General features: G+C 43.1%; 1 protein-coding gene across 1 annotated transcript in view; it reads right to left on the minus strand.

Annotated features, from left to right (window-relative positions):
• The window catches only part of LOC120029742 (unconventional myosin-Id), a 124,100-nt gene that overhangs the window by 44,609 nt on the left and 55,711 nt on the right, over positions 1-23,780 (minus strand). The window contains exons 15-17 of the mRNA XM_038975011.1: positions 23,143-23,309; positions 20,666-20,873; positions 487-710 (exon numbers count right to left, since the gene is read on the minus strand). Of these exons, the coding sequence (XP_038830939.1) occupies positions 487-710; positions 20,666-20,873; positions 23,143-23,309 (599 nt within the window). The remainder of the gene's footprint in view (positions 1-486; positions 711-20,665; positions 20,874-23,142; positions 23,310-23,780) is intronic.

The raw sequence follows: 23,780 nt of genomic DNA on the forward strand, positions 1-23,780 counted from the left end.
CACCCACAGGAATAGCAATGGAGCCAAGATATCGACTCTGACACTGTAGAATCTATGGCCTTGACAACATGATTGGCTATTTCTGACGTGATGATACTGCATAACAGGGATTTTGGGGGGCTGCACTCTCTCTGACATGAAACATCCTGCCTTTAAACTGTACTTTCAAGGCATCAAGTGTGAAATTTCACTTTCTCCGGATGAAAGTATTGAATGAGGCTTTGACAGGAAAAAAAATCTATGTCCACCACAGACCTGAGGCTGGAAGACACACGGGTAAAAACCTTCAAAGGAAACCAGTTGGAGTAGAAAACTGTACCCACTCCACACAATTCGTACTACACTGATGATACTGATGGAAGGGCTTACAGTGCATCGTGTTCAAGGGTTGATGTTTTATCCGAACAAAGGTGGGATTACTCATACTACAACCCCTTTGTGTGTGTGTGTGTGTGTGGGTCTGTGTGCGCGAGGCACTTTGTTTACCTGTTGTAGATGCTCCGCAGCGCCTCTTCAAACTTCCGCAGGACTTTGGGCGGCGTTGGCCACTTGACGTGCTTGCCATGGTCCTTCATGGAGCGCACGTTCTTGAATTTGCGGTTGACGTCCTTGATGTAGGACTTGACCTTGTAGTGCTGGTAGGCCCGCAGGATGATGAGGGCGGCTCGCATGCGCCGGTAACGCATCCTGGCTATGGTACCGCGCCATACCTGGTGAAGAGAATGGATAGGTTAACACAGTGGAAATGAGTAAGCCTCTATGGATACTGTACCTCCCAATAACAACTATTAGTTTAACAGGATGTATGTCTAGAGTATGAAACACACTGTTAATATAACAAAACGTACAAATGAAGGCAGCCTATATTAGAGCAACATTTTCTCAGACACATTTCAAATGAGATGCAGTACGTTTAGACGCATAAACTCGAGCAAGACACACCAAAGATTCACACAATTCAATGACACATTCATGTTAGTAACTGTAAATCGGAACAGCGTGTGCGTCAGAGTCTTATTGAAAAGAAAGCCTGAAAGAACTTGTATGTACGTTTTTATGATCTGAAGCAAGAAAGGCAAAACAAAAGATTCACATCATAGAATGTTACTGTAAATCTGAACAGCATGTGTGTTGGACTCTTATTGAAAAGAATGCCCTCAGCCGGCGTAACTAAACTTCACTTACACCAACCCCCCCCTCCTATCAACCGCTCCGGAACCCCCCCCCCCATAAAACATGAATAATAAATGGTAGTGGGACCCCAGGGAGACATCTCTTCTGCTCCTTCCTCACTAAAACCACTGCCATATGCTCCTTTTTACTTCATATTGATTCATATACCCGTACCAGTCTATTTAACTTACTGTAAACAACACAGACCCCGAAACAGTGCTGACAGTCTCAATTGTGTTTGATGTTGACACTCAAGCACAACTCAATAGTGTTGCAGTCATATAATTCATATACTGTATATCAATGGTAGCGCATCAGTCTCAGTCACACAGTACATGAATTCTAATATGCTATGATTCTGCAGATCATGAATATTTTATTCCTTAATGTATGTATGTTTGGCGGTGGTTGATTTGAAAAATGGTCTCTGACATTAGCATATTAAATATCGGGGAAGTGTTTCACCTGGGGAGGTTGATTATGTGGTTATTAAATATACAGTTGAAGTCGGAAGTTTACATACACTTACCGTAATTTCCGGACTATTAAGCGCACCTGAATATAAGCCGCACCCACTGAATTTTTAAATAATATGTATTTTGTACATAAATAAGCCGCACATGTCTATAAGCCGCAGGTGCCTACCGGTACATTGAAACAAATGAACTTCGCGTTTTTTCATGCCCAGTTGTTTTCAGCGTGACGGATGATTCGCCTTTCCTGTTGACAGTCCGAGTGAGAGGCAGGTCAAACGTCAGAGGAACCTCATCCATATTTATGATGTCGTGCGGGCCGATGGAATGCTCCGCTATCTTTGCATCAGTGAATTTGCGGAAGTTTGAAACTTTTCCTCGTAGTCGGGAGGGAGCTGCTGACACAGACTCGTCCGTACCCTGATGGACAGGCCTTTACGTCTCATAAATCTTAGACACCACAATGGTCCACCTCTAAAATCCTCAAACTTCATTGCGGTGGCGATTGTTTTGGCTTTCAGTCGGATCTGCACAGTTGAAACACCTCGGCTGTCTGCTCTCTGTGTGTTGACCCAGTCTTCAAGCTCATTTTCTAGTTCGGGCCATCTGCTTTTCTTCCCTCTGAAAGCTTTTGTTGTCTTTTTGCACTGAGTCAGTTCCTCACGCTGCTGTTTCCAACGTCTTATCATCGACTAATATGACTACTGATGCAACAACTAGCACGGGTTGCTAATATGACTACTGACGCAACAACTAGCACGGGTTGCTAATATGACTATTGGCGCACCAACTAGCATGGGTTGCTAATATTACTACTGATGCAACAACTAGCATGGGTTGCTAACATGACTACTGATGCAACAACTAGCATGGGTTGCTAATATGACTATTGATGCAACAACTAGCATGGGTTGCTAATATGACTACTGATGCAACAACTAGCATGGGTTGCTAATATGACTACTGATGCAACAACTAGCATGGGTTGCTAATATGACTACTGATGTAACAACTAGCATGGGTTGCTAGAGTATTGTGCTTTTGGCTAACGGACAACGAAAGAAAGTTGTTAGAACATGAGATAAACGCTGGTTTCAATGGCATATGAGGAAGTGTTTACAAAATAATTCCGTCAACATTTCTATGGTCAGATTTTTTGGCTAGGCTACTTTGAAACAAGGTAAGACATGATTCATAAAATGACAAAACATCCAGGTTTTAAACAATTACGTTTATGGCTAAACATACTAAACAAAAATATAAAAACGCCTCTGCCCAGTCATGTGAAATTCATTAAGGCCTAATGAATTTATTTCTAGTTCGGGCCATCTGCTTTTCTTCCCTCTGAAAGCTTTTGTTGTCTTTTTGCACTGAGTCAGTTCCTCACGCTGCTGTTTCCAACGTCTTATCATCGACTCATTAAGGCCAAGCTCCCGTGCAGCAGCTCTATTTCCTTTTCCAACAGCCAGATCGATCGCCTTCAAATTAAAAGCTGCATCATATGCATTTCTCCGTGTCTTTGCCATGATGAGGGTGACAAAATGACTACGGTAATCAGAATGATGGGAAGTTTGAGCGCGCTCGATTTACGTCACATTATGTGACGGTGCTCAGTTTTTTGGCGGCATGAATCTTGTGAAAAATATCCATAAATTAGCCGCGTCATTGTATAAGCCGCGAGGTTCAAAGCGTGGGAAAAAGTAGCGGCTTATAGTCTGGAAATTACGGTAGGTTGGAGTCATTAAAACTAGTTTTTCAACCACTTCACAAATTCCTTGTTAACAAACTATAGTTTTGACAAGTCGGTTAGGACATCTACTTTGTGAATGACACAAGTCATTTTTCCAACAATTGTTTACGGACAGATTATTTCACTTATAATTCACTGTATCACAATTCCAGTGGGTCAGAAGTTTACATACACTAAATTGACCGTGCCTTTTAAACAGCGTGGAAAATTTCAGAAAATTATGTCATGGCTTCAGAAGCTTCTGATCTGTTTGCGTGCTGCTGTGCGTTTTGTTGCTAACCTTACTTTGCTACCTGACAACTTTACAGTTTTTACTTTTTAATTACCGTTTATATTTTTTGTTTTTCCCCTCGCTCTACTTTTTTTTCATTCAACTTTTTCACTCCGGACGCGGTTCGTCAGGACCTCCACCAGCCGAAGCTAAGTAGTAACAAACTCACTAAAAGTGGCAGTAATAAAGCCTCTCTTGAAAAAGCCAAACGTTGACCCAGAAAATATAAAAAACTAAAAATCGGCCTATATCGAATCTCCCATTCCTCTCAAAAAAATTTGAAAAAGCTGTTGCGCAGCAACTCACTGCCTTCCTGAAGACAAAACAATGTTTACGAAACGCTTCAGTCTGGTTTTAGACCCCACCATTGCACTGAAACTGCACTTGTGAAGGAGGTAAATTACCTTTTAAATGGTGTCAGACCGAGGCTCTGCATCTGTCCTTGTGCTCCTAGACCTTAGTGCTGCTTTTGATACCATCGATCAACACATTCTTTTGGAGAGATTGGAAACCCAAATTGGTCGACACGGACAAGTTCTGGCCTGGTTTAGATCTTATCTGTCGGAAAGATATCAGTTTGTCCCTGTGGATGGTTTGTCCTCTGACAAATCAACTGTACATTTCGGTGTTCCTCAAGGTTCCGTTATAGGACCACTATTGTTTTCACCTCTTGGTGATGTCATTCGGAAACATAATGTTAACTTTCACTGCTTTGCGGATGACACACACCTGTACATTTCAATGGAACATGGTGAAGCCCCAAAATTGCCCTCGCTGGAAGCCTGTGTTTCAAAAGTTCTACTTTTAAACTCAGAGATGCTTGTTCTAGGTCCCAAGGCTCTTCTGTTGAATCTGACAATTAATCTTGATGGTTGTACAGTCATCTCAAATAAAACTGTGAAGGACCTCGGCGTTACTCTGGACCCTGATCTCTCTTTTGACGAACATATCAAGACTCTTTCAAGGACAGCTTTTTTACATCTACGTAACATTGCAAAAATCAGAAACTTTGTCAAAAAATTATGCCGAAAAATGTATCCATGCTTTTGTCACTTCAAGTTTAGACTACTGCAATGCTCTACTTTCCGGCTACCCGGATAAAGCACTAAATAAACTTCAGTTAGTGCTAAACACGGCTGCTAGAATCTTGACCAGAACCAAACAATTTGATCATATTACTCCAGTGCTAGCCTCTCTACACTGGCTTCCTGTTAAGGCAAGGGCTGACTTCAAGGTTTTACTGCTAACCTACAAAGCATTACATGGGCTTGCTCCTACCTATCTTTCCGATTTGGTCCTGCCGTACATACCTACAGATATGCTACGGTCACAAGACGCAGGCCTTCTAACTGTCCCTAGAATTTCTAAGCAAACAGCTGGAGGCAGGGCTTTCTCCTATAGAGCTCCATTTTTATGGAATAGTCTGCCTACCCATGTGAGAGATGCAGACTCGGTCTCAACTTTTAAGTCTTTACTGAAGACTCATCTCTTCAGTAGGTCCTACGATTGAGTGTAGTCTGGCACAGGACTGTGAGGGTGAACGGAAAGGCACTGGAGCAACGAACCGCCCTTGCTGTCTCTGCCTGGCCGGTTCCCCTCTCTCCACTGGGATTCTCTACCTCTAACCCTATTACAGGGCTGAGTCACTGGCTTACTGGTGCTCTTCCATGCCGTCCCTAGGAGGGGTGCGTCACTTGAGTGGGTTGAGTCACTGACATGATCTTCCTGTCTGGGTTGGCGCCCCGCCCCCCTTGGGTTGTGCCGTAGCGGAGATCTTTGTGGGCTATACTCGGCCATGTCACAGTATGGTAAGTTGGTGGTTGAAGATATCCCTCTAGTGGTGTGGGGGCTTTGCTTGGCAAAGTGGGTGGGGTTATATCCTGCCTGTTTGGCCCTGTCCGGGGGTATCGTCAGATGGGGCCACAGTGTCTCCCGACCCCTCCGGTCTCAGCCTCCAGTATTTATGCTGCAGTTTATATAGCCCTTCTTAGATCAGCTGATATCTCAAAGTGCTGTACAGAAACCCAGCTTAAAACCCCAAACAGTAAGCAATGTAGGTGTAGAATTACGGTGGCTAGGAAAAACTCACTAGAAAGGCCAGAACCTAGGAAGAAACCTAGAGAGGAACCAGGCTATGAGGGGTGCAAGCCGAAGAACACCATACCAACCGTGAAGCACGGGGGTGGCAGCATCATGTTGTGGGGGTGCTTTTGCTGCAGGAGGGACTGGTGCACTTCACAAAATAGATGGCATCATGAGGGTGGGAAATTATGTGGATATATTGAAGCAACATCTCAAGACATCAGTCAGGAAGTTGAAGCTTGGTCGCAAATGGGTCTTCCAAATGGACAATGACCCCAAGCATACTTCCAAAGGTGTGGCAAAATGGCTTAAGGACAACAAAGTCAAGGTATTGGAGTGGCCATCACAAATCCCTGATCTCAATCCTATAGAAAATGTGTGGGCAGAACTGAAAAAACATGTGCGAGCAAGGAGGCCTACAAACCTGACTCAGTTACACCAGATCTGTCAGGAGGAATGGGCCAAAATTCACCCAATTTATTGTGGGAAGCTTGTGGAAGGCTACCCAAAACATTTGACCCAAGTTAAACAATTTAAAAGGCAATGCTACCAAACACTAATTGAGTGTATGTAAACTTCTGACCCACTGGGAATGTGATGAAATAAATAAAATCTGAAATAAATCATTCTCTACTATTATTCTGACATTTCACATTCTTAAAATAAAGTGGTGATCCTAACTGACCCAACACAACCAATTTTTACTAGGATTAAATGTCAGGAAGTGTGAAAAACTGAGTTTAAATGTATTTGGCTAAGGTGTATGTAAACTTACATTTAACATTTACATTTAAGTCATTTAGCAGACGCTCTTATCCAGAGCAACTTACAAATTGGAAAGTTCATACATATTCATCCTGGTCCCCCCGTGGGAATTGAACCCTGGTCCCCCCGTGGGAATTGAACCCACAACCCTGGCGTTGCAAGCGCCATGCTCTACCAACTGAGCCACACGGGACCGGGAACTTCTGACTTCAACTGTAGCTAAACAACATTGATTTCTGCCTGTTTGCTTTTGTTCATTTAACCTACAAAGTACAAATACACAGAATACAATGCCAAAAAGAGGTCCTAAGTATCCAAAATCTAATGAATCTAATCTACTTTAAAGATTCACCACAGCTGCAGTAACACTACGGTCCATTCAGAGGCCACCTCTAGTCTAGTGGATCAATCACACAGAGATAAATGAAGGACTGTCAAGAATGAACTGTCCCTCACTGATGACCTCAAACTCCTCTTGCTCCTCCATTTCACTGCCCTAGCTGACTCATAAATAATGGAGGGAAGAGAGAGACCAGAGTGATCCACATTCATCACTCCCACCAACCAATGGGTTGTATTCATTAGGCACCAAATGAAGAAAAAATTACTGAAAACTGGGAGGGAGGTACTACCTGAACTTGTCCAATAAGAAGCACTTGTTTTCTGTTACAAGACATTTTGCTACAGTGTGCAGTAATGAATAGAACCCGTCTACTACCCTCCCATGTGGCAGGGATGATGGTGAATGGAATAATTTCCAACTCAGATGTCCCCGCTAGCTAACAGTGTTAGATGACGACCCCATTCAAATTCAGATTTAATCAAACGTTTGAGGAAATGAAGTGTGTTTTAAGCAGGCGCATGAGATATTGTCATATAATGTATTAAAATGGAGATGGAGTATTAAATATATTGCTTAAGGGACCTGAATATATTCTGGGGTTGGTTTGAGATTCCCAAAATGTGCTTAAGTGATCGTGAGCAATATACTGTAGGGCTATTGGACCCTCAGTTACCTTCTTTACTTTGATTTTAAACAAAGACTACGAGGTGATGGAATGGAGTTCAAAAGAAGCTCACAACCTGATTTAATTTGGCTGTTTCAGTCGGAAAAGCCGTACACGGATCGACCATGTACCAACAACTGGTTTGCATCCCCTGCCAAATTACCCTATCACGTGAAATAGGTGGTTGGAGTTAGTTGATCCCCAGTGGTGGGGAGTATACCGGTAGCTAGACCACAGACTGCTGGTTATGTATCTGGGTATGAATATTTTGATAGTCATTATCACTCTCATCGCTAGCATAGCTTACGTTAGCTAGCCTAACTAGCTAGCTATCTAGCTGGGTAACGTTAGCCTACCTCAATACAACTCGGATTTGGCTTGGAAACACAAAGGAAAACCAGGAAATAAGTAGGCGGCCAGTACGTTGCAATAAACTTCAGTGAACTATTAACAGAAAATATTTACAAAAGAATACATATAGGAACAGATCAGCTTTCACGCTGCCTGTGGAAGACTCTAGAAGTCAAAACGTCTACAGTTGTAAGCTCCCGGACATTTCTGGGGGGAATGGCCATAGCCCCCACCCTCAGATCCAACAGGTCTCAGACGAGCTCAATGGGATTGAGATCTTCGCTGGCCATGGCAGAACACTGACATTCCTGTCTTGCAGGAAATCACGCACAGAACGAGCAGTATGGCTGATGGCATTGTCATGCTGGAGGGTCATGTCAGGATGAGCCTGCAGGAAGGGTACCACATGAGGGAGGAGGATGTCTTCCCTGTAACGCACAGCGTTGAGATTGCCCCGAATGACAACAAGCTCAGTTCGATGATGCTGTGACACACCGCCCCAGACCATGATGGACCCTCCACCTCCAAATTGATCCAAAGTACAGGCCTTGGTGTAACGCTCATTCCTTCGACGATAAACGCAAATCCGACCATCACCCCTGGTGAGACAAAACCGCATCTCGTCAGTGAAGAGCACTTTTTGCCAGTCCTGTCTGATCCAGCGACGGTGGGTTTGTGCCCATAGGCAACGTTTCCGGTGATGTCTGGTGAGGACCTGCCGTACAACAGGCCTACAAGCCCTCAGTCCAGCCTCTCTCAGCCTATAGCAAACAGTCTGAGCACTGATGGAGGGATTGTGCGTTCCTGGTGTAACTTGGGGGCAGTTGTTGTTGCCTTCCTGTACCTGTCCCGCAGGTGTGATGTTTGGATTTACCGATCCTGTGCAGGTGTTGTTACACGTGGTCTGCCACTGCGAGGACGATCAGCTGTCCGTCCTGTCTCCCTGTAGCGCTGTCTTAGGCGTCTCACAGTACGGACATTGCAATTTATTGCCCTGGCCACCTTGCAGCACGCCTAAAGCACGTTCACGCAGATGAGCAAGGACCCTGGGCATCTTTCTTTTGGTGTTTTTCAGAGTCAGTAGAAAGGCCTCTTTAGTGTCTTAAGTTTTCATAACTGTGACCTTAATTGCCTACCGTCTGTAAGCTGTTAGTGTCTTAACAACCATTCCACTGGTGCATGTTCATTAATTGTTTATGGTTCATTGAACAAGCATGGGAAACAGTATTTAAACCTGTTACAATGACGATCTGTGAAGTTGTTTGGATTTTTATGAATTATCTTTTTAAGACAGGGTCCTGAAAAAGATACATTTCTTTTTTTGCTGAGTTTACTTCAAGGTCTCAGAGCGAGTGACATCACCGATTGAAACGCTATTAGCGCGCATCAACTAGCTAGCCATTTCACACCGGTTACACTCACCCCCTTTGACCGCCTCCTTTTCCACAGCAACCAGTGACCCGGGTCAACAGCATCAATGGGATCAACTTTTTTTCTCCGACTACAAATCGCTTTCTTTATGGCAGTCATTTTACTTACGGCCCTTGGAAATGACCTGCATATCTGCAGATATAATTTTTTTTATTTTTTATAATGCAATATATTGATTTACAAATACAAATCAAAAGGTGTTTGTTTGTGGATAGTGAATTGCATTTGTGGAAAGCAATTTACATTTATGGAAAGTGATTTACATTTGTGGATTGGTGATTTACATTTGTGAATACATTTGGAACAAAAACATAAACGCTACATGTAAAGTGCTCGTCTCATGTTTCATGAGCTGAAATAAAAGATCACAGAAACGTTCCATACACACAAAAAGCTAATTTCTCTCAAATGTTGTGCACTAATTTGTTTACATCCCAGTTAGTGAGCATTTTATCTTTTGTCAAGATAATCCAGCCACCTGACAGGTGTGGCATATCAAGAAGCTGATTAAACAGCATGATCATTACACAGGTGCACCTTGTGCTGAGGACAATAAAAGGCTACTTTAAAAATGTGCAGTTTTGTCACAACACAATGCCAAATATGTCTATAAGTTTTAAGGGAGCGTGCAATTGGCATGCTGACTGCAGGAATGTCCACCAGAACTGTTGCCAGATCATTTTATGTTAATTTCTCTACCATAAACTGCCTCCAACATCGTTTTAGAGAATTTGGCAGTACATCCAACCGTCCTGACAACTGCAGACCATGTGTAACCACGCCAGCCCAGGACCTCCACATCCGGCTTCTTCACCTGCGGGATTGTCAGAGGGGGGAGGGCGGGGTGCTGAGGAGTATTTCTGTCTGTAATAAAGCCTTTTTGTGGGGAAAAACTCATTCTGATTGGCTGGGCCTGGCTCCCCAGTGGATGGGCCTACGCCCTCCCAGGCCCACCCATGGCTGTGCCCCTGCCCAGGCATGTGAAATCCATAGATTAGGGCCTAACAAATTGATTTCAATTGAAAGGTTTCCTTATATGAACTGTAACTCAGCAAAATCTTGGAAATTGTTGCACGTTGCGTTTACATTTTTGTTCAGTATATACAGTGCATTTGGAAAGTATTCAGACCCCTTGACTTCTTCCACATTTTATTACATTACAGCCTTATTCTAAAATTGATTAAATTGTCCCCCCCATAAATCCACACACAATAACTCATAATTACAAAGCAAAAACTGTTTTTTAGACAAAAAAATTAAATATCACATTTACATAAGTATTCAGACCCTTTACTCAGTACTTTGTTGAAGCACCTTTCGCAGCGATTACAGCCTCAAGTCTTCTTTGGTATGACGCTACAAGACTGGCACACCTGTACTTGGGGAGTTTCTCCCCTTCTTCTCTGCAGATCCTCTCAAGCTCTGTCAGGCTGAATGGAGAGAGTCGCTGCACATCTATTTTCAGGTCTCTCCAGAGATGTTCGATTGGGTTCAAGTCCGGGCTCTGGTTGGGCCACTTAAGGACATTCAGAGACTTGTCCCGAAGCCACTCTTGCATTGTCTTGGCTGTGTACTTAGGGTCGTTGTCCTGTTGGAAGGTGAACCTTTGCCCAGTCTGAGGTCCTGAGCACTCTAGAGCAGGTTTTCATCAAGGATCTCTCTGTACTTTGCTCCATTCATCTTTCCCTCGATCCTGAATAGTGTCCCAGTCCCTGCCACTGAAAAACATTCCCACAGCATGATGTTGCCACCACCATGCTTCACCATTGGGATGGTGTCAGGTTTCCTCCAGACGTAACGCTTAGCATTCAGGCCAAATAGTTCAATCTTGGTTTCATCAGACCAGAGAATCTTGTTTCTCATGGTCTGAGAGTCCTTTAGGTACCTTTTGGTAAACACCAAGCAGGCTGTCATGTGCCTTTTACTGGGGAGTGGCTTCCGTCTGGCCACTCTACCATAAAGGCCTGATTGGTGGAATGCTGCAGAGATGGTTGTCCTTCTGGAAGGTTCTCCCATTTCCACAGAGGAACTCCGGAGCTCTGTCAGAGTGACCATCGGGTTCTTGGTCACCTCCCTGACGAAGGCCCTTCTCCCCTGATTGCTCAGTTTGGCCGGGCAGCCAGCTCTAGGAAGAGTCTTGGTGGTTCCTAGCTTCTGCCATTTAAGAATGATGGATGTCACTGTGTTCTTGGGGACCTTCAATGCTGCAGAAATGTTTTGGTACCCTTCCCCAGATCTGGACCTCGGTTATGATATTTGTGCATCTGTAACTTTCTCACTCATCATTATTGACGATTCAGTCAGGACTATCTGTAAATCATGGTAGCATCCACATTAATGTAGAATTGTTTAGAAACATATTCTATTCTCATTTACAATAAAAGTGACTCCAGAATGACAATACATTAGTTACCATTAATTTCTATTGGGCACAAAATAATCTGAAACACAACCAAAACAAACAGCAAATGCATCCAGCAGGTTTGTAGAGTCACAAGCTTGATGTAATCATTGTGTGCTAGGAATATGGGACCAAACACTAAAATTGAATACTTTAATACACATATACTGTAAGTGTATTTGTCCAAATCATTTTGGTCCCCTAAAAATGGGGGGACTATGTACAAAATGTGCTGTAATTTCTAAACAGTTCACCCGATATGGATAAAAATACACACAAATTATAGCTGACTGTCTGCACTTTAACCTCAGTCATTGTAGAATTTCAAATCCAAAGTGCTGGAGTACAGAGCCAAAACAACAACAAAAATTGTCAAAGTTCCAATTCGTCACAATATTATTTGAACATTTGTTTTGGACTGATGCCTGACTGAGCATTCTACTCAATGCATCGTCAATGAGCGCTGATGAAGATTATTAAAAATGCATTACAGTGGCTTGGAAATACAATGTCAATCAAAAAGGAGGCAAATAACTAGTAGAAAAACAAAAGAATGGGGATGGATTTTAGCTAGCTAACGTTGGCATTGCTAGCTATTTTTGACGAACTTTGTTAGTTAATGACAACATTGACAACTGTCTAAAGTAAATTTGATGACATTATAATGCTGGCAAAGTAGTTTCCTGCTGAATATTTGACTACTTTAGCAATGCCATCGTATTTCCAGGCAATATAGTGTAATTTAGACGAAACAGTAATTAGCCTCCGTCCAGAATGTCTAGGTTTATCGCCACTTTAGGGCACCACTACAGCTTGAGAACGTTCATAACAATGGCATGACGCGACCGAGTGACGGAGGTGAAACCTATGAATACTTTTGTAGCTCACTGCATATGACTCTGGCTAACATAATTTGAATGAACATTCTACATTACCATGGACATTTTTGCATCGTGTTCCCATGAGTTTATCAGTCAAATTGCCAGGGATAGCCGTTCCAAGACCGTTCTATTCATTCTATTTCTATGGTCACACACCCCACTGGCCTCTGTCCATCCCCCGCCTTGCTTAGTGCGCAGGCTGCGCAGCAAACAAGTATCCAAATTTAAACAAAGTTGAAATAAAACATGTCGACTATCCATGTATCCTAAATTATCATGATATTATTCAAATAGTACAATTATTTCAAATGCACATGGCTATCTCCCACACACACTGTTGCTTGGCTGTGCTTAAACACAGCGGGGCAGACGGTGTAGAATTATCACGAGTGGGAAGGTGGGGAGATGACACCCAGGGGAGCGTGGGTAAATCAGGTCAATAACAAGGCCGAAACTCCCTCCTCTCCAATAAAGCTATCTGATCACACTTTAACAGACTCCCTCCCTCCATCATGGAGTCGTACTAACCACACACTCCCATGGCTCTGGGGATCCAGATTTACGAGCTCGTCGAAGCCAAATTGGGGGCGTCTCGGGCAGACAAAGTGGGACAGATTGGTACGGCTTTATTAGGGCACTTTGAAATGCATTTTGGGTAGAGAGAGCCCGTCCAGCACAAAACACATACACATACAGATGTAAAATAATCCTGCATCAACAGGAAATGTGAATTATTATGTGGATTATAATTAATTTACATTTTTTGTAGGGAAAAATCTAGTCTGGAATTTCAGAAGCCTCAAATACACGTTTTCAAATCCCTGCAAACTTTCCTGCAACAAATAAAATGTTATTTGTCACATGCGCCTGCATTGTTGGTTAAGGGTTTAAGTAAGCATTTGACAGTGAAATGCTTACTTACATGCCCTTAACCAACAATGCAGTTAAGAAAATATTTACTAAATAAACTAAAGTTTAAAAAAAAGAAGATATATATACACTGCTCAAAAAAATAAAGGGAACACTTAAACAACACAATGTAACTCCAAGTCAATCACACTTCTGTGAAATCAAACTGTCCACTTAGGAAGCAACACTGATTGACAATAAATTTCACATGCTGTTGTGCAAATGGAATAGACAAAAGGTGGAAATTATTGGCAATTAGCAAGACACCCCCAATAAAGGAGTGATTCTGCAGGTGGTGACCACAGACCACTTCTCAGTTCCTATGCTTCCTGGCTGATGTTTTGGTCACTTTTGAATGCTGGCGGTGCTCTCACTCTAGTGGTAGCATGAGACGGAGTCTACAACCCACACAAGTGGCTCAGGTAGTGCAGCTCATCCAGGATGGCACATCAATGCGAGCTGTGGCAAGAAGGTTTGCTGGCAAAACGCATGAAAGTGCTGTTTGAATGAATGCTTACGAGCCTGCTGCTGCCTACCACCGCTCAGTCAGACTGCTCTATCATATCATAGACTTAATTATAACATATTAACACACAGAAATACAAGCCTTAGGTCATTAATATGGTTGAATCTGGAAACTATCATCTCGAAAACAAAACGTTTATTCTTTCAGTGAAATACGGAACCGTTCCGTATTTTATCTAATGGGTGGCATCCATAAGTCTAAATATTCCTGTTACATTGCACAACCTTCGATGTTATGTCAAATTACGTAAAATTCTAGCAAATTAGTTCGCAACGAGCCAGGCGGCCCAAACTGTTGCATATACCCTGACTCTGCGTGCAATGAACACAAGAGAAGTGACACAATTTCACCTGGTTACTATTGCCTGATAACCTGGATTTCTTTTAGCTAAATATGCAGGTTTAAAAATATATACTTCTGTGTATCGATTTTAAGAAAGGCATTGATGTTTATGGTTAGGTACAGTCGTGCAACGATTGTGCTTTTTTCACAAATGCGCTTTTGTTAAATCATCCCGTTTGGCGAAGTTGGCTGTCTTTGTTAGGAAGAAATAGTCTTCACACAGTTCGCAACGAGCCAGGCGGCCCAAACTGCTGCATATACCCTGACTCTGTTGCAAGAGAAGTGACACAATTTTCCTAGTTAAAAGAAATTAATGTTAGCAGGCAATATTAACTAAATATGCAGGTTTAAAAATATATACTTCTGTGTATTGATTTTAAGAAAGGCATTGATATTTATGGTAGTTGGAGCAACGACAGTCCTGTTTCGCGAATGCGCACCGCATCGATTATATGCAACGCATGATACGCTAGATAAACTAGTAATATCATCAACCATGTGTAGTTAACTAGTGATTATGATTGATTGATTGTTTTTTTATAAGATTTATGCTATATATGTTATAAGTTTAAAAATGCTAGCTAGCAACTTACATTGGCTTCTTACTGCATTCGCGTAACAGGCAGGCTCCTCGTGGAGTGCAATGTAAAGCAGGCGGTTAGAGTGTTGGACTAGTTAACCGTAAGGTTGCAAGATTGAATCCCCGAGCTGACAAGGTAAAAATCTGTCGTTCTGCCCCTGAACAAGGCAGTTAACCCACCGTTCCTAGGCCGTCATTGAAAATAAGAAGTGTTCTTAACTGACTTGCCTAGTTAAATAAAGGTGTAAAAAATAATAATAATAATGAAAATCGGCCAAATCGGTGTCCAAAAATACAGATTTCCGATTGTTATGAAAACTTGAAATCGGCCCTAATTAATCGGCCATTCCGAATAATTGGTCGACCTCTACTATGTACAGCTGCAGCGATACCTTTGCTCCCGAGTGGCGCAGCGGTCTAAGGCACTGCATCTCAGTGCTAGAGGCGTCACTACAGACCCTGGTTCGATTCCAGGCTGTATCACAACCGACTGTGATTGGGAATCCCATAGAGCGGCGCACAATTGGCCCATTGTTGTCTGGGTTAGGGTTTGGCCGGGGTAGGCCGTCATTGTAAATAAGAATTTGTTCTTAACTGACTTGCCTAGTAGAATAAAGGTAAAATAAAATAAAAAATATATAGTAAATCATACACTATAGGCTAAACTAAGTGCTTCAACTGCTTTAGGCCTAATAAAGAGGCCATCAATCTATCCGTAAAAGAAGCAAGGGTTGGCAATACTATTTATAGTCTCTGACTAAACACGCTAAACAAAATATCCTTCATGTCATCCACAAAACAAATCAAACATGGAAAGACCGGCGGGGCGACACACTTGACCGCAATCAAATGCCGAGTGCCACAATTTCCCTGTCCTCCCGGGACATTTGGTTTTTCCAGTGAAATGCGCAATATACCGAGGTGGGCGGAGACGGCATCAAGCAGAGTGTGTGACACAATTTATCAAGGGCGCACACACACACACACACACACACACACACACACACACACACACACACACACACACACACACACACACACACACACACACACACACACACACACACACACACACACACACACACACACACACACACACACACACACACACACACACACACACACACAGACCTCAGGCAAGCACTGGGGACACTGGGCCAAGACACTGGGCCAATGGGTTTTTTAGGATAAATCAATCCAGCGCTGGGGTGAACAACAACACCATCACCACATGCTCAAGGCAGCAGCCAGTGGCTTGCTCTAAAACCCTCTCTAGACAATCATCCTCTATGCATGTTCATTATGTTCCATCATTTGGTTCATGTTTTGTGTGGAATTGAGGTTAAAATAGAATAGTTATGGATACTCTTTGTCATGTTGATCGATACAAATATGGATGGAAATCATTGGAATATGTTATCAACGTGCGTTGCCTCCATGGACGGATTGTCAGCCACTAACTGGAACAAATAAACCTTTAGAAATGAATGCTTGTATCTTACAGTCAGGTCTGTTAATTATAACATACTGCATTATACATGAATAGACATGTCAAAGGATAGAAAGAAAAAGGGGCGATTCTATGAGGAAATGGAGAGAATGGCAAGTGAAGGTCATATCAGAGGAAAGCAGTGCACCTTGGCTGGGAGCCAAACATTGGTTGCCATGGCGAGAGCCCCCTGTCTACCCATATCCTTCCACACTGTCGAGGAGATGCATTGCTGTCAGGTCCGTGGATTGTTTTGAGTGTAAAACGCCCGGCACTACTTTCTCTTCTTGTTAGTGCAGTGAATCCAAGCGTGAATTATTATACTGAAATAGCCTGCAACGTTCTGTTCGGTTGAGAATCAATTACATTACCAACTCAAGGATGCACAGACCAGGATTTATGAATAAAATATAAGCCGGTATTAATTTATTTTGCATTGGATCTCAAATGTAAAAAAAAAAAAAAAAAAAAAAAGTGTTAGTGAATTCAAAGGACACGTGCCTGAATGTGTTTCATTCTTTAACAGTGGGAAGTTGTGAGGAGGTTGCAGTAATTGCAGTAAGAGAATACTCAAACGGGTTACTGAGCATAGTTGACAGCACAGTGGTAAACAAAGAGCATCAAAGAACACAAGATGTGAACACAGATGTGCTCCGAGAGACGGAAGGGAAAAATCCTTCAGTATAATCAAGAGACACTTCATCATCAAAAGTCTTCCGCAACAACAGAGGGTGCAGGTACAGCATCTCCCTCAGCGAAGCCAAAGTCACTGATAAAAGGAGTGACAAGAGAAACATGTTTCCCTTTGATTTTGTCTGGAAGATTGACAATTTTGGGAGGTAGCTTACTGAAGGTGTTTTGCAGGTGCCATGCATTTGTAAATGTACCATAAGTAACAGAACACTTCACACGCTATTTTAATCATGCCTACATCAGACGAATTAGGATCAGGTTACGTACTGCTGAGGCGTGTGGATAGAGGTGGGATCAGTTCTGGCCCAGTAGGCAGATAGTCTGCTAGGCTAATGCTAGCCTAGCCTACAGTCTCACTGATAAACCCACAGTCGCTCAGACACATGTAACTACAGCAATTAAAAGGGGAAATCTGCATTGCAACATCCATTTTTGGACTTATAAATGAATGATATGTACCCATTGATTCTTGAAGAATATAACTTATGAATGCCTCATGAGCGGTGCTCAACTGGCGTATCCCATCAGAACCCAAAATATAAGCTTGTTCTACTCCAAAATGTTTGTAAACAAAGTAAATGTAAAAACTATCATTTTGATATCGTGGAGGGTCAGGCCTTGCATCCATAGCTCTGTCTACGGAATTTGAGAATGGTTGCATTTCTCCAGCCCCATCCCTCAGATTTTTACGGAACCAGGGGCGGTGAGTACGTTTTGTTATTGTTTTAACTGCGGATTGCCGCTTTAATTCCCTGGCTCCCAATACACAGGGGACTCTCTCATGTCTCCCTCTCTCTCTCTCTCTCTCTCGCAATTCCCAGCTAAAAGACCAGCCCTGACAGACACCGATGTGGCTGGCTGGGCTTCCATTTATGAAATACTCATTAAAAAGAAAGGGGGAAGCTCATGAATCATTCATGAAGTCTGTATTTGTGTTGGATTGTAGTATTTAATCCCCTTTAGGTTGGTTCAGATTGGGACTATTGCCCCTTCCTGAGGATAAGGCTCTGATTGTGGTTTGGATGCATGCTTGCGTGCTCAACTGACTGCACAGTCCACACTAGGGAGTGTCCAGTGGAGCAGATATGGACCACTGATTGCGGGGTGTAGCGCAGTCAGTTAGTGGCGAGGGCAGAGTTGATAGCCATGAACGTCAGGGTGGATTCAGCGGATCCAGAGTTCTATCCGCTTCCTCGGGGAGGAGAAGAGAGCCAGAGCGGAACGGGGGGGGGGGGGGGGGGGGGGGGGGGGGTTAGGAGAACGGGGCGGAAACGAGGAACGAAGGAGCAAAAGGCAGTGTGAAATGAGACTGGGGGGGGAGGGAGTCAGGGTGCAAGGAGGGCCGAAGGGGTGGTAGGGTGAAAGGACAAATTGTGTACTAGAACCAAGTATGGAGAAGGGCACCTCAAATCTAATATATGGGATCCCTCAGTCCTTTATGTGTAGAGTGCAGACAATGACAGGGTATTGTGGTTGTCTGGGGAAGGAGGCTTATAGGGGGAGGGGAAGAGAGCTTGAGGTACTGACATGGGTTCTGCCAACCCTGGCATGGTGGGGCCCGTTGGCATAAGCCACAGTGGTGTGCCAGCCGCTGATAAGGGGATTGCTTGGCACAGACGATGAGCTGTGTGTGTAGGGGGCAGGGTGGAAAATAGAGTCAAATACACTAACGTTAGAGGTCTGTTTTGCTTATTTGTGGAGGGTGGTGAAAGGGAGTGTGTGAGTGTGTGTGGTCCTGCGTGCTTCTTCTTTTTGACTGAGCGAGCCCTATACAATTCCTTCAATCCCAAAACCTCTCTTTCGCGCGATGCTTGTTTTTGGTCGAACATCTGGAATTCATCTCTGGTCTTTTGTGGTTGGTTATCAAAGTGGCGACATCCTTTGAGATAGTCCTAAGAGCGAATAGGAACACACGTCAAGCTCGTCTGCCGGGCAGCCCAACCGGGGCCCTGTAGATCAATACAGAGGCCAAACAATCAATCCCACACCGAAGCAATTTGGTTGGTTTAACCCTTTGATGTCTGCGGGCAGTTATATTGCAGCCCAGTCCTTGGAGAGAGCTGTCCGAATGAAAGGTGTTGTGAACGTGAAGGAACGTAGTTGTACTCCTAGCGATTTGAGTGGCAATAACATGCGCGGTAAATGTATAGCCGTCAATCTTAATTCTGTCACCAATCATATGAATGGCTCCCAGGTGAATGAATAAAATAGGGGTTCAAATCCCAAACCGGAAGAAGGAAGCATGAAACAGAGCAGTCAGATGCTGACAAATGGACGTTTTGATCTCTGTATCTGTCAGTCAGAGGGGGCATTACCTTTTGAGAAGGTCAGCTGGATTTGACAGCAAAATGACAGGGCCACATTCTACACTACACTCTAAAAACAAAACAATTTCCTCCATCTATTCCCATCTATACAGAAGTATTATACAGTACGTCTTAGGCTAGGCTGGCTTAATGGGTGTTGTAATGGCACATGTTATGACACATGCCATCATTCTTACCTGAGGTGTCTGAAAGTCAGTGGCGTATTCTCGAAGCACAACACAATCACATGACTTTCTTTACCAGCCAATCAAGGGAGGAAGATGTAGAAAAGCCAATATCCATATCCCAATCATACAGCATAGAGAACATTAAATGGAGAATCGGTCGTAATGGAGCAATGACATGGGATTACATTCTGGTCTGTATCAATGTCATAAAACTGTCATTATGATAACAGGTATACGGTATAGATATAAAAGGTATAGATTTTCCCTATGGCTCCAGCATATTCACACTGTTACATAGCTAATGGTTTATATTAAGATCCATATCTTGTTTTCCATCCTCTGAATGCTTCCATAGCACCTCAGGAGCTGTGGTATATCTGTAATATATTCCAACTATTATAAGGGGTCAATAATAAGGGTTGAATGGCTTTAGGGTTATGTGAACATTATATTCTCAGTCCCAGAGTTTGTTTGTTCTTTTATTGTGCAGGAATGCCGGCGGCTTCCCAGAAGTCTGCAGTGCGGATGTGTAGACCTCTGCTCTTTTTTCTCCTCCAGCTCATTTACCGAGCTGGGTTTGTACGAGCAGATAGAACCCAGAGAGGGAGAGAGCGCTAACGCTATAATAATACAACGTTATTTTAGGCTCAGAAAATATCTCGGCGCACAGTGGCAGTGGCATATCAAGTCTCGAGAGTTGGTTATTCATATGAAAAGCAAAGAGAGTGGATTTAAATGAGAACACGATGAGTGTTGAAGAAACAAGATAATGAGATTACTGGAGAATGGGTAGCTTTGACTAGTAATCAATCTCCCTGATAGAATGATGTTAGTGACAGTAGTGGCTTTTCATTTCTCATTGTCAATAGGATATTTGAATATAATACGTGTACGCTATTGAATTTAAAGCAGTTTTTTTTAACGTAATAAAAAATGAAAAAAAAGATTTACCTGGAGACGTCACACCTATACAATGTTACCACTCGACATAGGGCCATTGCCATGGAGACCAGGCCAAGGGTCAAATATGACAACATTGACACTGACCTTCTGAAGGAAGAGGACTATTCTCCCAACCATTTCGTCCCTCTGCTCTTCCAGGCAGAAGAGGGTGCGTGGCGTGCGGACGAACACCTTGGTCTTGCCGTAGGCCACGTCGTGCTCGAAGCCGCAGCCCTGCACCAGCCTCTTCACTGCCTCTTTGTCCGACGGGAGGTCGTGATTGGGCCACGTGAACTCCGAAATCATCTTGTACCTGAGGGGGCGGAATGGAGGCAGAGAAGGTCCAATATTTAAAAAAAACGCTTTAGCACTATCGCCAACCAGAGTGGTTCTGATAGTTCAGAGCATGGTGCGTGCAATGCCGTAATAATTGGGTTTATTGCTGCACGGGCCCAAAACCACTGCGAACTGTGTGTTAACTGTGCGTCACATTGGACTAAATGACTGACTTCAATTCCCAATTGTGTCTGCATTACTCTTCTTTTACAAAACATGCACTTTGTTGAAGTGATTGGTTCTTTGACAGTGACTCAACAGAAAAACTGCCCAGCAAAATACACGAGAAAACAGAACGATTGGCAACATCACAGGACACTGTGACAAGATATTATTGGACTGCCAAGAGAGGTCAAAACACTGCTAGCAGGCCTGTCAACCGATTCCTGCATTAGTTATTCACAGGCATTTTACTGCCAAAGCATGATGTAATACACAGTCCAAATTCATCAGTGAAGGAAATGAGGGACAGAGTCAGAGGAGAAGTATGTTATGCAAAACTTTCACCGCTAACTACCACAGCTATTACCTCATCTAATTTGACCGAGGAAGGGGCAGGGCAGCGGGGAGCGAGACAGCTGTGAATGAATTAGGTGCCAGGGTTAAAAAAAGGGTGTGTTTGCGCATGTATTTGCATTTGTTTGGGACCATTTGGAGCTTGTGTGTGAGTGCATTTTGAACTAAATCCTCATTTAACTGCCAAGAGTCCAAAATAAATAAAATAAATCATATTAAAAATCCTCCTTTTGCACACAATATGAACCTGCCTCGGTTTCCCAGATGTGTTATAACACACTTTTAGAAGAAATATCTTGCTATATTGTGTTACAGAATAAATAATGACAAGAGTGTGTGAGTGTGTGTGTGCACACGTATGTATGATTGCGAGACAGAATCGCATTTAGTTGTCTACGGTGTCGTCTAGTCTAACCTGATGCGAGAGACTTTCAGCAACGTCAGTGACATCACTGCTGTCGCATAGCGCCCACTCACAAGGTGATGTGATGATGCTAAGGCCCTCCTCTCCTCTGCAAAGCTCTCTAGGATTTAGTCCAGTACTGACTGAATTCTGCTTTATCAAACTCAAGGCCAGCCCCGGTCTATTCATTTAGTCACGAGTTGGTGTTAGTAAGAGTACTGATGTACACTACCGTTCAAAAGTTTGCGGTCACTTAGAAATGTCCTTGTTTTTGAAAGAAAAACACATTTTTTGTCTATTAAAATAACATAAAATTGATCAGAAATACAGTATAGACATTGTTAATGTTGTAATACTCAACTAGTCTAAAGAAGGACAGTTTTATTGCTTCTTTAATCAGAACATCAGTTTTCAGCTGTGCTAACATAATTGCAAAAGGGTTTTCTAAGGATCAATTAGCCTTTTAAAATGATAAACTTGGATTAGCTAACACAATGTGCCATTCGAACACAGGAGTGATGGTTGTTGATAATGGGCCTCTGTACTCCTATGTAGATATTCCATTAAAAAATAAGCTGTTTCCAGCTACAATAGTCATTTACAACATTAACAATGTCTACACTGTATATCTGATCAATTTTATGTTATTTTAAAAGGGACAGAAAATGTGCCTTTCTTTCAAAAACAAGGACATTTCTAAGTGACCCCAAACGGTAGTGTACGTAAAAGAATATCACAGTATAATGGTAGACAATAAAGAATGAATGAATGTTCAGTAGGTGAGCGGATCGAAAACAGAGGCAGGAAGTGATGACACCGACACACCGAAAGCGTAAAATGAATCAGGAGTGATCGTTGTGAGGTTCCTAGTGCTGATGAATACTGTCTCAATAAAACAGAGCTTGTTTTCCCCTCACTGAAGTGCAGCGCGTCAACTGCATTCGATGGAAAAGGCACAGCATTAAACACACCCACTCTGTTACAAGGCTGTTTCCTAGTGAAGGGCAGGGCACAGGAACATTGTGTTGGAGGGGGCTCGTATTCACAAAGAGGGAATTGTTTAAGAACATCTTCAAATTAAATCCCACTGCGAGATTATAATGAGTTTTAATGCATTTTTGGAACTTTGCACAATGATTTTGCTCTGGGAAAATGTCCACGTCAGACTAGGAGTGCTGCTATAGGATGGGAATCAGGCCTTTTATATCATAATGAATAAGACTATACGGAAAGGAGGGAGTTGATCCTAAAATCACCACTACTCAGATGCATTTTGAATGCGGGACCTGATTCTCCTTCTACCCGGAGATGAGGTGGACGCTCGTACCTCTGGAGGAATCGGGGGTAGTCCTGGCGGTTGGCGAATCCGGCACGGCGCACACGGACGTTCTCCAGTAGGCCCAGGTACTCGATCTGGTGGCGACAACGCTCATGCTCGAACAGCAGGGGCGACTTGACGTCGTTGGGCTTGATGCAGCGCACATAGTAGGGCTCCTGCACGCACAAACCACCAGGGGGACCACAGTGAGGAGACACAGTGAGGAGACACAGCCCCACCTCAGTCTCCTATCCTCTATCTGCACGGATGTGGAACAACTAGACAGGTGAAAGCTAATTCCTATAGGATATCCAACATGTTTTTATTTTTTTATTTTTACATCCTGTGAGCTTACATTTGTGTAATTTTGGAGGAGAGGAGATGAGGAAAGAAAACCCCCTTTAGACTATTACATTTACATTTAAGTCATTTAGCAGACGCTCTTATCCAGAGCGACTTACAAATTGGAAAGTTCATACATATTCATCCTGGTCCCCCCGTGGGAAATGAACCCACAACCCTGGCGTTGCAAGCGCCATGCTCTACCAACTGAGCCACAAGGGACCATTGAGATGCACCCGATCTGTCAAGGCAGTAGTACATGTTCTCAAACAAAATGTCATGTTGTTGTTGGCCAATGAAATAGT

Source organism: Salvelinus namaycush, chromosome 35 (assembly GCF_016432855.1).
Source record: "Salvelinus namaycush isolate Seneca chromosome 35, SaNama_1.0, whole genome shotgun sequence".
In the NCBI taxonomy this organism is placed as follows: Eukaryota; Metazoa; Chordata; class Actinopteri; order Salmoniformes; family Salmonidae; genus Salvelinus; species Salvelinus namaycush.